The sequence below is a fragment of the Pan paniscus genome, chromosome 2 (assembly GCF_029289425.2).
Source record: "Pan paniscus chromosome 2, NHGRI_mPanPan1-v2.0_pri, whole genome shotgun sequence".
In the NCBI taxonomy this organism is placed as follows: Eukaryota; Metazoa; Chordata; class Mammalia; order Primates; family Hominidae; genus Pan; species Pan paniscus.
Genome location: NC_085926.1, coordinates 12,596,396 through 12,613,032, shown reverse-complemented (window position 1 = coordinate 12,613,032; position 16,637 = coordinate 12,596,396). Strand labels below are relative to the sequence as shown.

The window sequence follows — 16,637 nt, the reverse complement described above, 5'->3', positions numbered from 1 at the left end:
TCTTGGCTCACTGCAACCTCCACCTCTTGAGTAGCTGGGATTGCTGGGATTACAGGCGTGCACCACCACGCTTGGCTAATTTTTTGTATTTTTAGTAGAAATAGGGTTTCACTATGTTAGCCAGGCTGGTCTCAAACTCCTGACCTCAGGTGATCTGCCTGTCTCAGCCTCCCAAAGTGCTGGGATTACAGGCGTGAGCCACTGCGCCCGGCCTACTTTTTTTTTTTAATGCTTATCTATTTCCTGCAGTATGGTTTACTTTCGATATTATACTACGCATATAGTACTTGGAAGTATTAAATTGTATTGGTATTGGTGACAGATGACACTGACCTTATTCTTAAATTATGGAAAATGACTCGTGTATGTGTGAAGGGATCTCACTGTGTTGCCCAGGTGGACTTCAGTGGCTCTTCACAGGTGCAGTCATGCACTACAGCCTCGAACTCCTGGCCTCAGGAAATCTTGAGTAGCCTCTTAAGTAGCTGGGGGTAAATATTCTTTCACTTAGACCTTTAGCTAATGTACTGGGGGCAATATTCTTTCCTGGGAGGTCTTGTTTTTAAACCAGTCCTGCCTTAAATTGTTCCAATTTTAGTTCTGTGGCTTTGAGTCTGAGGTAATTTTCAGTTTATTGGTATTAGAAACATTCCTGTGTTTGTGTAGTGCTGGGTGTGAAATGTGAAGTTAAATCTTTAAATAGTTAATAGATACTATTAGATTGCTGTACTTCTGTGGTTTATACTCTTCACTGTGAGAGTAGAATACTTCAAATGCTTGTGCTAGATGTTTTGTCTTTTTAATTTTACAAATCTGTCTGGGCACAGTAGCTCACGGCTGTAATCCCAGCACTTTGGGAGGCTGAGGTGGGTGGATCACCTGAGGTTGGGAGTTCAAGACCAGCCTGGGCAACATGGTTAAACCCTATCTCCACTAAAAACACAAAATTAGCCAGACATAGTGGTGCATGCCTGTGATCCCAGCTACTTGGGAGACTGAGACAGGAGAATCACTTGAACCCAGAAGGTGGAGGCTGCAATGAGCAGAGATTGCGCCACTGCTCTCCAGCCTGGGCAACAGAGTGAGATTCCGCCTCAAAAAAATAAATAAAAATAAAATAAATTTTACAAATTGATAAAAAAGTTTTTATATTTGTGTTTCCCTACTTTATATATAAACATACATGTTTGTTGGCCTTTGTATTGCTTTTCTGTGAATTTAATTTCCTGTTTTTTTCCAATGTTTTTACTAATTTTTAGGAGCTCCTTGTTTTTGTTTTTGTTTTTTTTTTGAGTTGGAGTCTTGCTTCATTGCTCAGGCTGGAGTGCAGTGGCGCAATCTTGGCTCACTGCAGCCTCCACCTCCTGGGTTCAAGCAATTCTCCTGACCTCAGGTGATCCATCCACCTTGGTCTCCCAAAGTGCTGGGATTACAGGGGTGATCCACTGTGCCCGGCCAACATGTCTCTCTTTTTAAATGATTGATCTTTTCCAACATGACAAATTTCTCCATTCATAAGAGACTGCATTTGATTTTAGAACTTATCTGTGGAACTTTAAAAGACCTTTCACATGCAGAAGCTGATTTTCACTTTGGCTTATCTAGTTTTAGTATGTGTCTAGGATGTGTGTGTATGTGTGTCTGTATATACTTTTTTAACATGGGGCCTTTAGTCAGAGAAATTACAGTATTAAAAGCTAGATCTATGCTTATATTTGAAGGTAGTATCAACAGGGTTTCTGATTATCTCCATTTAAGATTGAAGTATGTTGCTGCTATATGATTTTTTTAGAAGATGCTTTTTCCTCCTTGTTTTCAGATGTCTGCCCTGATTTTTCAGATGTTTGCCTTGATAAAGGAATACCTTAGTAGAATTTTCTGTGATTAACAGGTTAGAGTTGTACCTCTCTTCCCTGAGACAACTTGTAGGGCCCTTGAAGCAGCATTGTCTGCGTATTTCAGCATGTTTTGCAAATATGACCTATCGTTTGTATGAGTATGTGCCATGAAAATGGTTAGGAAGGCTGGGTGCAGTGGCTCACACCTGTAATCCCAACACTTGGGAGGCTGAGGCGGGTGGATCACCTGAGGTCAGGAGTTCAATACCAGCCTGGCAAACATGGAGAAACCCTGTCTCTACTAAAAATACAAAAATTAGCCAGGTGTGGTGGTACATGCCTGTAATCCCAGCTACTTGGGAGGCTGCAGCGGGAGAATTTCTTGAACCTGGGAGGCAGAGGTTGCAGTGAGCCAAGATCGCGCCACTGCATTCCAGCCTGGGCAACAGAGCAAGACTGTCTCAAAAAAAAAAAAAGAAAAAAGAAAAAGGTTAGGAAACATTAACTTAGCCTGCCTCTTTTTTTTTTTTTTTTTTGAGACAGAGTCTCGCTCTGTCGCCCAGGCTGGTTGGAGTGCAGTGGCGTGATCTCGGCTCACTGCAAGCTCTGCCTCCCAGGTTCATGCCATTCTCCTGCCTCAGCCTCCTGAGTAGCTGGGACTACAGGTGCCCACCACCACGCCCGGCTAATTTTTTGTATTTTTAGTAGAGGGGTTTCACCCTGTTAGCCAGGATGGTCTCCATCTCCTGACCTCGTGATCCACCCACCTCGGCCTCCCTAAGTGCTGGGATTACAGGCGTGAGCCCCCGCACCCAACCCTTAGCCTGTCTCTTAAGCTGTAAGTGGTCTTGATATGGAGATAGAAAATAAAATACTATGAATGACAAATAATCTAAAACTTGAATTAAATAAAGTAGGTGTATTTTTATTTTGTCACTTTTTATTAAAAGTTATTGTAGTATATTCTCTACTGAGTACCAGCACTATATTTTGAGTGCCTGCAAGACTTAGAATTCATTGTAAAATTACTATTCTTGGACTGAGGTTACATTTTAGTCTTATCAGTGGATTCTTCACCAATCAATTGGAATCAGTCAATTCCAATACAGTCTTCCCCCACAGTTGAATATAGAATAAAATCTATTGCAAGCTGGGTGCAGGGGCAGAAGTGTGGCAGGAGTGCTTGAGCCTAGGAGTTCAAGACCAGCCTGGGCAACATAGTGAGACTTCATCTCAATTGAAAATATATATCTATATAAAAAATAAAATTTATTACAGTTCATCTTGCTGGAAAACAAAATACTGTTTTTGTAATTAAAATTTTTTTTTTAAATTTAGAGATGGGGTCTTGCTGTGTTGACCAGGCTGGTCTTGAACTCTTGGCCTCAAGCTGTCCTCCCATCTGGGCCTCCCAAAGTGCTGGGATTACAGGTGTGAACAACTGCGCCCGGCTGACAAAGTATTTTTTAAAGATGTACCACTAAAGGGAGATTTGATTCACATTTGATAGTTTTTGACAGGTCTTTTCTATTTAAAAACATTACTGTTTTTGTAGCATTATTCTGGCTTTTCCCTTAATTTAGTAAATATTTGAGTGCCTTTGTATTCCAGATACTGAGCAAGATTGGCAGGGTTCTGCCCTTATGGAGCAGAAGGAAGGTAGGGGGACTGACTAAAACTTGAAAACTGTCTAACATAAATACCATGCAGAAAATGAAACAGTATTAATTGGCAGAAGGAGAGCAGGCTATTTTGGCTAGTGTGGTTAGGGAAAGCCTCTCTAAAGAGATGTCTCTTGGGTGGAGACAAGATGTGAAAAAACCAGCTTGCCTGTTTTTGGGGTTTCAGCCTTGCAGGTGAAGAGAAACACGAAGTTCAGAAGTCTTGAGGCACAAAGTCTGGCATGTTATGAAAGAAGGCCTTTAGACGCCTTGTCAGGGAGTTTAGATTTTATTCTGAGTTTTAAAACGGGAGTGACACAATGAGTTGCATTTTAAGCCTGTTCAGGCTGTTACATGGATTATTAGGAGCTGTATCATTTCAGGCTAGTGAGATGCTCAGATGAGTCTGCCTTCTGTCTCTTCCGTCATCTATTTCTCTCTTATCTGGTCTTAAGCTCCTCCATCTTTTCCTTTTTAGTTGGAAAAAAACTCAAAGATCTAGAAAAAGGAGGAGCTGTATGTACTCCTAAAAAGGGACCTCATAGTAACCTGGGGATAGAGTTAGGTAGGAGTGAGTCAGGGCTCAGGTTGAGGCTCTAGATGCAGGAGGCAGCGAGATCTTGTTCTGTCATCCCCTCTTACAGAAATAAAATATGCCGATAAAAGTTTATAGTGTAATAGTAAAATATAAAAACAAAAAGTAAGTAATGTAGAAAATAAAAACCCTTCACGGTCCTGCTGAAATGATTACTGTTAACACTTTAATTCTAGAGTTCCCCATCCATTTATTTATTTCTAGATTTCCCTCCCTCTTTGTAGATTAATATTAAAGGGTTCAGACTTGTTCATTTTTTGTTGTCTTGGATATCTTTTCCCATCTCTGTATATATGGATCTACTTTATCACGTGGATATTAACATGGTTTATTTAATTCCCTATTGTTAGGTATTTGGTCTTTACCACAGTTTTTCAAGGGTATGAATAGTGCTGCAAGGAATATGCTTACACATGTTTTTATACACTTGTTTTAGGCTTCTGTAGGACAAATTTCTGGAGTAGAATACTAGATCATTCTTTAAGAACATTTCAAACTTTTAATAGATATTACCGTATTCTTTCCCAAAAAGAATGTACCAAGACTGTATGAGAATAACTCCATGTTGTGATCTTAAGTTGTCTCTAAACCTCTTTGGTTTTCTTAGCTGTCATCTAAGAATACTAAGTATCTAACCTCCCTCTTGATTTGGGCATGTGATGTGATTTAGCATATAGTGGATATTCAGTTAGAAACTTTTGGTTGAAAACAAGGTTTGGATTCTGTGGTCTTTAATTCTAGGCCATTTCAGCTCTGACTAAAATGATTTGAGTGTTAGTGTTATATATGGGAAGGTAAGGGCTATGGAGTCAGTGCAGCCCAGTTCAGAATCCCAGTTTGCCACTTACAAGCTGTGTGTGTGAGAATTTTCTCAACTGTAAAATGGGGACATAATTCCTACCTAGAGTAATACTGTAAGTATTAAGGTGGATAATGATTGGAATGTATGCTATGTATCCTGCCTCATAATAGTAAGCTTTTAGTAAATGGTAGCTACTGTTAATAATAAAACAAGTTTCTGAAGGAGGAAGGCTTGAAAAGATGGGATTCCTTATCAACCTCAAAGTTTTCTAAAGGAGGAAACCCTACCCCCTTACTTCTGCATGGTTTCTGACCATGAACTGAACTCTGAACTCTGAATGAACTGAACTCTGAACTCTGAATGTTATGGTAGAAAATGCATGGACTTTAAATTTAAACAGATAAAGAATCTGGTTATTTTACCCACTGCTGGGGTGTTCTTGGGCAAGTAGCATGACTTCTGTGTCCAAAAAAGAAAGGGTTTGCAGTGACTGAACCTGTAATCCCAGTACTTTGGGAGGCTAAGGAGAGTGGATTGCCTGAGCTCAGGAGTTCAAGACCAGCCTGGGCAACATAGTGAGAGCCTTTCTCTACCAAAAAAACTGTTCTTAAAAATTAGCTGGGCATGGTGATGCACGTCTGTGGTCCCAGCTACTTGGGAAGCTGAGGCAGGAGAATCATTTGAGCCTGGAAAATTGAAGCTGCAGTGAGCTGTGATCATGTCACTGCACTCCAGCCTGGGCAACAGAGCAAGACCCTGTCTCAGAAAATAAATTAATTAAAAAGAAAGTGTGGATGGAGGAAGGGATTAAAAATCTGGCTGGGCACGGTGGCTCATGCCTGTAATCCCAGGCGTGATTTGGGAGGCCGAGGCGGACAGATCACGAGGTCAAGAGATTGAGACCATCCTGGCCAACATGGCCAACCCCATCTCTACTAAAAATACAAAAATCAGTCGGGCGTGGTGGTGCATGCCTGTAATCCCGGCTACTCGGGAGGCTGAGGCAGGAGAATCGCTTGAACCTGGGAGGCGGAGGTTACAGTGAGCCAAGATCGCGCCACTACACTCCAGCCTGGCAATAGAGTGAGACTCTGTCTCAAAAGAAAAGAAAAGAAAATCTTTGGGGTTCTTACACAAATTAAATGAGATAATTTATTATTATTATTTTTTTTGAGATGGAGTCTTGCTCTGTCCCCCAGGCTGGAGTGCAGTGGTGCGATCTCAGCTCACCGCAAGCTCTGCCTCCCGGGTTCACGCCATTCTCCTGCCTCAGCCTCCTGAGTAGCTGGGACTACAGGCGCCCGCCACCATGCCTGGCTAATTTTTTGTATTTTTAGTAGAGACAGGGTATCCCCGTGTTAGCTAGGATGGTCTCGATCTCCTGACCTTGTGATCCACCCATCTTGGCCTCCCAAAGTGCTGGGATTACAGGCATGAGCCACCATGCCCGGCTTGAGATAATTTATAAAGTGCCTAAAATACATCCTAGAAATATTAGTTTTTCTTCCTTGAAGTCATAAATTATGGCTTACACTTTTTTTCAGGTATTTCTCATAGTACTAATGTGTTGCTCACACTCAAGGGTAGTAGTTGCTTAGGAAGAAGAGAAATGTAGTTGAAAAAGTAATAGACTAGAAGTCTTGAGACTTGGGCTCATGTTCCAAGTTGGCTTTTTTTTTTTTTTTTTTTTTTTTTTTGGGAGATGGAGTCTCGCTCTTGTCCCCCAGCCTGGAGTGCAATGACACGATATCGACTCACTGCAACCTCCACCTCCTGGGTTCAAGTGATTTCTCCTGCCTCAGCCTCCCTAGTAGCTGGGATGATAGACACCCACCACCATGCCTGGCTAATTTTTGTATTTTAAGTAGTGACAGCATTTTACCATGTTAGCCAGGCTGGTCTTGAACTCCTGGCCTCAAGTGATGCGCTGGCCTCGGCCTCCCAAAGTGCTGGGATTACAGGCATGAGCCACTGTGCCTGGTCCCTTGCTAAATGTTTTGTTTTGTTTTGTTTTGTTTTTGAGGCGGAGTCTTGCTCTGTCACCCAGGCTGGAGTGCGGTGGCATGATCTCCGCTCACTGCAAGCTCCGCCTCCCAGGTTCCCGCCATTCTCCTGCCTCAGCCTCCCGAATAGCTGGGACTACAGGCGCCCGCCACCACGCCCGGCTAATTTTTTGTATTTTTAGTAGAGATGGGGTTTCACCGTGTTAGCCAGGATGGTCTCCATCTCCTGACCTCGTGATGCACCCACCTCGGCCTCCCAAAGTGCTGGGATTACAGGCGTGAGCCACCGTGCCTGGCAGTTGCTTGCTAAATCTTTTAACTGCTGGTCCCATTTTCCTCATCTATGAAATATTTTATGGAAGTGTACTATTAAAGAAACTTTTCTTTGCTGATGAATGCAGGAGGTATCATTAAAAACCCACATAGTGCTATTTTCATAATTACTCTTTATGTATTGTGTTCTTGGGTTAAATACTTTTGTTCTAGAGTTACAATTATTTGTGTTTCTTACCAGGTTTAAGAATTGTTTAAGCTGCATCAATGGAGCACATACAGGGAGCTTGGAAGACGATCAGCAATGGTTTTGGATTCAAAGATGCCGTGTTTGATGGCTCCAGCTGCATCTCTCCTACAATAGTTCAGCAGTTTGGCTATCAGCGCCGGGCATCAGATGATGGCAAACTCACAGATCCTTCTAAGACAAGCAACACTATCCGTGTTTTCTTGCCGAACAAGCAAAGAACAGTGGTATGTGAACATTCTACTTAGGAAATTTAGCTATTTATCTGCCTGTGGAGCACATTAAGGATCATGTTGTTCAACTTAAAGACAGGCAAAATATTCATTGTCATTTAGGGTCTTTATTTTTTTTTTTTCTAACTGCAGATTTATTTTTTTTTATTGCTGTTCCTTCCACACCCCCTATTTTTTCCTACCTCTTGGCCTTCCTTCTGTTACTCTTGCCTGGAATGTCTTCCTTTGTGCCACTTCATCCAAACAAATAGTACATTCTTATGGGTATATTTCAAAGACTTTTCTTTGAGAAGTCTCTAGGCCTTTCCAACTACTTATTTTAGAAGACATTTTATTTCTTCTATTAAAATATTCACCTAAAGCTTTTTGACTATTACAATCAAGTATAAAGAAGAAAGTAAAATTACATAGAAAAGATTATTTTTGTATATTTCATAGGCCCAGGACCAGTCTGGAGGCAGCTTAGAAATCATAGAATCTTCTTTTTCAGGGCACTGACACCAGCCTCTTAGTTCTGCGTAGTTTATTTTTGCAGTACCAGTGACAGGTTCATATTGGCATCATGGCAGGACATTGCCACTAGGTTTTCTGATAGAAAATTTCTTTTTTTTTTTTTGAGACGGATTCTCACTCTGTCACCCAGGCTGGAGTGCATCTCACTGCAACCTCTGCCTCCTGGGTTGAAGTGATTCTCCTGCCTCAGCCTCCCAAATAGCTGGGACTACAGGCACACACCACCACACCTGGCTGATTTTTGTTTTTTGTATTTTTAGTAGAGACGGGGTTTCACCATGTTAACCAGGCTGGTCTCAAACTCCTGACCTCAGGTAATCCACCTGCCTCGGCCTCCCAAACTGCTGGGATTACCAACATGAGACACCACGCCCAGCCTGATAACAAAACTTCAATTTTTCTAAGAATTTAGCACTCAAAAAGTTTTCTGGCTGGGTGTGGTGATTTATACCTGTAATCCCAGCACTTTGGGAGACCGAGGTGGGCAGATTGCTTGAGCTCAGGAGTTCGAGACCAGTCTGGGCAACATGGCAAACCCCATCTCTACAAAAAAAAATTCAAAAAAGTAGGCCTGGTGCAGTGGCTTACGCCTGTAATCCTAGCACTTTGGGAGGCTGAGGCCAGCTCATTACTTGAGGTCAGGAGTTCGAGACAAGCCTGGCCAACATGGTGAAACCCCATCTCTACTAAAATTGCAAAAATTATAGCCAGGCATGGTGTTGCACGTTTGTAATCCCAGCTACTTGGGAGGCTGAGGCAGGAGAATCACTCGAACCCGGGAGGCAGAGGTTGCAGTGGGCCAGGATTGCGCCACTGCACTCTAGCCTGGGCGAAAGGGTGAGACTATATTAAAAAAAGAAATAACAACAAAAATGTAGCCAGGCGTGGTGGCACACGTCTGTAGTCCCAGCTACTCGATACTCGGGAGGCTGAGGTGGGAGGATGGCTTGAGCCCAGGAGGCAAAGGTTGCAGTGAGCTGAGATCGCACCACTTCACCCCAGCCTGGGTGACAGAGAGCCAGACCCCTTCTCAAAGAAAAGAAAAACAAAAAAAGTTTTCTACTATTATGGATAAAACAAACAAAACCAACCACCTGGCCAAAACAGAAAAGTGAAATTGCATTGGTTTTGCTTGGTGGAACTTTTGAGAAAACTTGGGTTCAAAACTTCATGCCTCTTCCTTTCCCATCCTCTGTTCTTTGTGTAAAATCAATGCATTGTGTTTATTCCATATAGTCAGGTGAAGCAAGGTTCTGAGGTGGGGAACCCCAGTCCAGAGTTTTCTGTTTGTTTCTAACAGTTCCACTCTTCCCAATTTGTTAATAAATTGTTTATACTTTTTTTGTGAACCTAAGGAGCCTCCCAAGTGTAGTGTTGAATACTTAGGTGCATTTTGAACTGAAGGCAAAACTCAAAAGTCTAACTTTAATGAAAGTTTGAGTAAGTTTATCTTTGTCTCTCTTCCTAAAAATGAAAATTTTATGGCTGGCAAAATAAACAGTAATAATCCCCTATATCTGAACAATGGTCTTCCATTTGCAAAGTAATTTTACCTACTGTTTCTCATTAATTTTCTTTGTGACCTTAAATTGAGAAGTCAGATAGGAAGTGTGTGTTATGAGAAGCTGAAGACCATTTGGTGCTTCTTCAAAGTGTTATTGAGACTATCTTCTCCATCCCCATCTGCTACCAGTTTGCCCAGAAGGCTGGGAAACTTAATTTGGCATAGTGATTAAGTGTATGAACCTTTAAAACAAGAAAACCCCAATTTAAATCCTTGCATTGCCTTTTATTAGCTGTATCATTTAGACAAGTTCTGTACTTTTTTAATCCTCTTTCCTGACCTTTATGAAATGAGGCTTGTACTTAGCACAGTGGCTGATTCATAAGTGAAGTGGTAGCTATGATTATTATTATTATATGTATTTTTTTTAGATGGAGGCTCTCACTGTCACCCAGGCTGGAGTGCAGTGGCCCAATCTCGGCTCACTGCAACCTCTACCTCCCAGGTTCAAGCGATTCTCCTTGCCTCAGCCTCCCAAGTAGCTGGGATTGCAGGCACCCACCACCACGCCTGGCTAATTTGTTTGTATTTTTATTAGAGACAGGGTTTTACCACGTTGGCAAGGCTGGTCTCAAACTCCTGACCTTCTGATCCGCCTGCCTCGCCTTCCCAAAGTGCTGGGATTACAGACATGAGCCACTGCACCCGGCTGCTATGATTATTTCTTAGCTTTTTATACATCTATGTAGTCCTTGATCCCCTCCATTTGAGCACAGCTGGTGGTTGGAAGCCAAGCTTGACTTCTCCTACAGCTTATGAGAAGGTTGTAGCCTAGGTTAGTTTTGCCTGTTTCTTTGGGTAAAGATGAACTAACTGTGGAAGAACTAGCTGCTTTCACCAGGCACGCAGCTTCAGGAAAGCGGTAGAAGAGGGAAGAGTTGCTTAGCTAGGCCAGCACCGTCAGTCAGCTCTTTTTACTCCTCCCCAGGTTGCTTTACTTCCTGAACCCAGAATGACTCTCATAATCACTCAGTGGGTTCTAGAAATTATTTAACTGATTTCAGCATGTATCCATGGAGGGCTGTAAAGAGGAGAATGAGACAGAGGACGTGTATCTGATTTAAATAATTTTAGATGTGATAATTAGGTTTTTGAATGTTTCTTGGAATTTTTATTTTCTAAATGTGTGCCTCTTTGACTTCCTTCTGCTGCTGTTGCTGCTATTGCTGCTGCTGCTACTGCTTCTAATTATTATTAGATAAGTGATTGACTGGAGCCGAGGACCACTACTATTAGAGTCAGCTGACCAGCAGGTTAAAATACAGATTCACTCTGTATGAATGGGCTTTATTCCATACTAACTGAATCAGAATCCTTGGATGTGTTGGACAGGTAGATGGAATCTATATTTTCTCAAGCTTCTCTGAGGATTCTAATGCCAGCTACATTTGGGAATCTGACGGGATTAGATGATATTTAAAGAACTGTCCAGCTTGCAGTATGATTTAATGAAGACTGATAATGTAACAGATATCACTTTATAGCTTAGAAAACATTGCTATACAGTATTTGATGCAGGTCATGATTCCATTAGGTATGTTTATTACTCTTTGTTTTCCTCATTCTTAGTGTCTTCGTACTTCACATCAGTATAGCTTACTTGTTTTGTTTCTGAAAAGCTGGAAGTTGGTGGGTATCACTGCGTCAAGAAACTTTTAAAATAAACTTATTTTGGAACATTAAAAAATATATACAGGCTGGGTGCAGAGGCTCTTCCCTGTAATCCCAGCACTTTGGGAGGCTGAGGTGGAAGGATTGCTTGAGCCCAGGAGTTTGAGACCAGCCTGGGCAATATAGTGAGATCTTGTCTCTACAAAAAAAAAACATTAGCTAGAAGTGGTGCTGCCCACCTGTGGTCCCAGCCGAGGCTGAGGCAGGGGGATCACTTAAACTGGGGTGGTCAAGGCTGCATGTGTCATGATCATGCCATTGTGTTCCAGCCTAGATGACAGAGCAAGACTCTGTCTCAGTATATATAATATAGATTTTACACACACGCACGCACGCACGCAGAGAAAATAACAAATCTGATGTACCCCTTACCCACTTTCAACACTTAGCTAACCATGGCAGGCCTGCTTAATCTGTGTTTTCATCCACTCGTTTCCCAGTGTTTTGACACAAATCCCAGGTATCATTTGTCTGAACTATTTTGGTATGTACAAGGAACTTTTAAAGAATGCTAATTTTATTTATTTTTAAATAGGTAAAGCATTCATATGAGCCAAAAGTCTTGGGTGACCCCTGCCCCTGTATCCCCATTTCTTTTCCTCAGAGGTTTCTTATGATCAATCTTTATCTATTCGAAGAATCAGTTGGTTTCCCCTTACCCTGTTGTTCACGACCTTTCCTTTCTTCCACATCTCTGAAGGAGAGGAAAAACCATCGGTAGCTAAGGAGGCTATCACAAACTCCAAAGGAACTTTTTTCGTTTGGAAAATCTTTTCCTTCTCCCAGATGATTGATCCTCCTGGAGAATATTCCTCCCCCACTCCCATCACCTTCTCGACTAATCTGTTACAAGTTCAAATTCTTCTATACTGTACTCTCAATGTGGAGTCCATCTTTGGGCTTCAAAGAATGATTACTGGGCAGATAAGTCCCCTTCAGTCCCTGGTGATAGCAAAATAAAGCCTTGTGAAAAACTTCTTACGTTGCCCCTCTCTGATGTTTTCAGATTCCTTATGCTTACATGCATTCCCTTCTTTCCTAGATTGTTTTCTCTGCTTTGCATCCAGATACTATGCCCTAGTTTGGAGCCTGGTAACTAGAAGGGCCCAGATAACTATGTCCTCTTTCTTAAGACTTTTTTCTGCTGTAAACCAGCTAGAGAAGGTTGGCTGGATTGGCATTGAGGTGGCTGGAGTAAGAGCCAAGATTAAGAACACTTTGGGCCTTTTGCAGCCCTGCTTTACTTCCTTCCCCCTCCCCGTGTACCCACATAGGTAGATATATGCATACACTCACCACTTTCTGGGGGCGGGGTGGGGGGGGGATGGCGGGGGTTGGGGGGGCGGTTGGCTGGCTGCTGTCAGCTGTTAGCACTTTCAATCAGAGGAGGAACCTTGTAGGCAGTTCACAAGCACTGCAAATCTCTGTTTTGCCCTCCTTGCTGGCCATACTGACTCTAGTTACCTTACTTTTGATTAATTATTGGCTTTGAAGTTAAACATGGAGGGCTTTTATCAAAACTCTGAAATTTTCATTCAAATTTTTTTACAGCTGCCATTAATTGTGAGTATCCTGGGCACTCACACTTCCCAATAGGGTTCTGAGTACCTGCCTAGCTTTTTGAGGATTGAGTACAGGGGAATATAGAGAAGTATGTGCCACTAAGGCTGCTTGGTATGGTGTGCACATATATTTAAACTAAGATTGGTGTTTGTCCCTACAGCAGGGCTGGAGTTCTATATCTTCCACTTCCTGCTTTGCCTTCACTAGTGTTAAGTACTTGTGAGATGGAATTTTTGTTAGAATCATCAGTCATTTTTGTTGAAAGAGGTTGAAGTACAAATTTTGATCATAAAAACTCGTTTGTTTATAGATCAGATTGGCTTATTTCCTCTCTAATGAATCTAATGAACATATATGTGTATACATTCTAATCACACAAAATTAGAGACATATAAAGGAAAAGTTTATCATTTTATCTTTCTTAACCACTGTCTCTTGATGTGAACAGCTAGGTGTAAATCTTTCCACTTGTATAACATATACAGATTTCTTCACTTTTTTTTTTTTTTTTTTTGAGACGGAGTCTCGCTCTTGTCACCCAGGCTGGAGTGCAATGGTGCGATCTCAGCTCACTGCAACCTCTCCCTCCTGGATTCCAGCAATTCTCCTACCTCAGCCTCCCAAGTAGCTGAGATTACAGGCGTCCACCACCATGCCCGGCTAATTTTTGTATTTTTAGTAGAGACGGGGTTTCACCATGTTGGCCAGGCTGGTCTCGTACTCCTGACCTCAGGTGATCCACCCGCCTCGGCTTCCCAAAGTGCTGAGATTACAGGCATGAGCCACCGTGCCTGGCCTCTTCACCTTTAAAATAATCTTACTCTATTATTCTGAAGGATATTTTCCCCCAATTAATATATCATGGACTCCTCTCCATCCAGGTCATTATAAGTAATATAATAGCTGCATAATGTGACATAATACAGATGTCTCACACTCCATTCAAGTACTTTCCTATTGCTGGACATTTCAGGTTGTTTCGTATATGTGTGTGTGTGTGGGCCATCACAAGCGATACAGACTGGTGCATTTATTTCTGTGCCCACCTTTCCAAGGGGTGCTGCAGCCTGTGTTGGTCCTAAAGGTGGTCCTTTGTTTGTAGGTCAATGTGCGAAATGGAATGAGCTTGCATGACTGCCTTATGAAAGCACTCAAGGTGAGGGGCCTGCAACCAGAGTGCTGTGCAGTGTTCAGACTTCTCCACGAACACAAAGGGTAAGAGCTCAAAAGTCAATTGACTTCTTCAGACTAGTAAGGATCTTCTAGCTTCAAATAGCTATGTTTGTATTAAATTGTACTAGCTTCCTATAGAATATTGTATATTTCTATACCTTTCTTTATAAAGAGATAATTCAGAAAAATAGGTATTAAGAAATTGAAATTATTGCTTGGACATTCTCTTGAAAAGTTAAATACACGTTAAGCTGGGCATGATGACCAATACCTGTAATTTTTTTTCTTTTTGAGGTGGAGTCTTGCTCTGTCGCCCAGGCTGGAGTGCAGTGGCGCGATCTCGGCTCACTGCAAGCTCCGCCTCCCGGGTTCATGCCATTTTCCTGCCTCAGCCTCCGGAGTAGCTGGGACTACAGGCGCCCACCACCGCGCCCGGCTAATTTTTTGTATTTTTAGTAGAGACGGGGTTTCACCGTGTTAGCCAGGATGGTAATACCCGTAATTTTAACACTGGGAAACTGAGGCAAGAGGGTTGCTTGAGGCCAAGAGTTCAAGACCAGCCTGGGCACATAGTGAAGGCCCATCTCTACAAAAGATTTTTAAAAATTAGCCAGGCATGGTGGTGCGGCCCTGTAGTCCTAGCTGTTCGAAAGGCTGACGTGAGAATATTGCATGAGCCCAGGGGCTTGAGGCTGCAGTGAGTCATGATTGTGCCACTGGACTCCAGCCTGGGAGTCTTGCTCCAGCCCAGGCTGGAGTAAGATCCTGTCTATTAAAAAAAGCCAAAAAACAAAAAAACAAAAACACATGTTAGGTATTGATAATGTTTCCATGGATGGAAACAGTGATGTTAGATGCTGTGTTTTTTTGAGACAAAGATTTTTCTTTGTGTTTACTCTAATGCATTATATAGACTGGGCACTCAGAAAGTGCATTATTTTATATAAAGAATGCTATCCTCGGGAGATTGACTTTTCTCATTCACTAATTTTTTTATTCAGTTAAATGTGTACTAATCCCTGCTGTTTGATAGATTGTTTAAAGATGCAGAAGCATTTCTGCTTCAGGGAAGATTCATGGTTTATCCTATTCCTAATGGTGGTGGCAAGATAGAGGCATCCCCTCAAAGGCTAGGAGTAATACCTCAAAGCAGCAGAGCTGTCCATAATTATCCATTATCCATTATTCCCTCCACCCCGAAAATATAGGGAAACCTTTAAAGGGTTCTTTTTTACCCTCTTCTTGGAAAGCGTCACTTATGTTATTCATCGTTAGCTTACATTTTTTCATGTTTCAAAGAGTTCTGCAGTTTGGGAGAATAGCCCAGGGAATGAATCTACTCGAAGGGGTGAGTGTAATTCTCAATTTAGGAGGCGTTTGTTGAAGTGCAAATCTTTGAAGCAGACGTTAACTTTTGCTGAAGGTAGCCCAGGTTGGGTCCCTAAGCCAATCCATAGTGTTCCTTAAGGACTAGAGAGAGTCTGAGACAGGGAGGGCTTGGTCTACTCTCATCCAAGGCTGCACTGGTTTGGAGCTACTCTGGAGTCTCTAGGACAGACAGCAGATTGTCACTAGGATCAGTCTGCAGATTGATGAGAAAATAAGGCTTGTCCTCCTTCTCTTCATAAGGGCAAAATAGTCCTTTGGAGTTATAGGAAGTTTTCCAGGTGCTGTATAGGTAATTATATTAAGGAATGTATTGTTTACTGTTGGATAGTGAGAAAAATGGCTTGACTAGGCTTCTGGTAGATAATGGAGAGGCTTGAATGGTGCTATACATGTTATTTTCTCTTTACCTGAGTATATTCTTCCTTTGGAAAATGGGCCAGATTAACTGGATAAAACATAAGACAGGAATTGGGCATTACTTTTTACTTATGTATCTATTTTTTGTCTTATTTATACTGTAGGCACAGAAAGTGTGGTTTCAGAGTAGATTTTAAGACAGTTAAGTTTCTCATTGACTTATAGACCCTACAACTACAGATTTGAGTCTGTTATTAATTAATAGAAAAGTACATTTTTCATTTGTGGCTCCTTTCTATTTATCTAGATTGAAATAGGCTACTGAAGACTAAATTTTGTACTGCAGCAATATTTATAATCCATTTTACAGGATTTGGGGATTTTTGTAAGATTTTAGTGTTACAAATTCCAATTTAATGTATATTGACTTTATCGTGAGATTTTATATATCATTGTTTAAAGAAAACTTTATTCTGGCCAGATATGGTGGTTCACACCTGTAATCCCAGCACTTTGGGAGGCTGAGGCAGGAGGACCGCTTGAGGCCAGGGATTCAAGACCAGCCTGGGCAACACAGCAAGACTCTCTCTCTACCAAAAAACATTTTTTTAAGTAAATAAAGAGAAAACTTTATTCTGAGAACATGGGCTTTGGAGTTCAACAGACCTAGATTCCAACATAGGCCCTTAAACTTGCTGTGTGGCCTTGAGCAGATTACCTTCTTAGAGTCCCAGTTTTCTTATTTTTCAGATAGA

At 41.8% G+C, this 16,637-nt stretch overlaps 1 protein-coding gene across 9 annotated transcripts in view; it reads left to right on the top strand.

Moving 5' to 3' along the window:
- RAF1 (Raf-1 proto-oncogene, serine/threonine kinase) overlaps positions 1-16,637 on the top strand; it is a 79,282-nt gene that overhangs the window by 36,683 nt on the left and 25,962 nt on the right. For 6 of the 9 annotated variants that reach the window (XM_008951709.4, XM_063602185.1, XM_008951708.5 and 3 more), the window contains 2 exons: positions 7,414-7,646; positions 14,066-14,178. In XM_008951709.4, the coding sequence (XP_008949957.1) occupies positions 7,440-7,646; positions 14,066-14,178 (320 nt within the window). In that variant the 5' untranslated portion in view covers positions 7,414-7,439. The remainder of the gene's footprint in view (positions 1-7,413; positions 7,647-14,065; positions 14,179-16,637) is intronic. The other 3 variants (XM_008951712.4, XM_008951711.5, XM_057301599.2) reach the window with 1 other exon arrangement.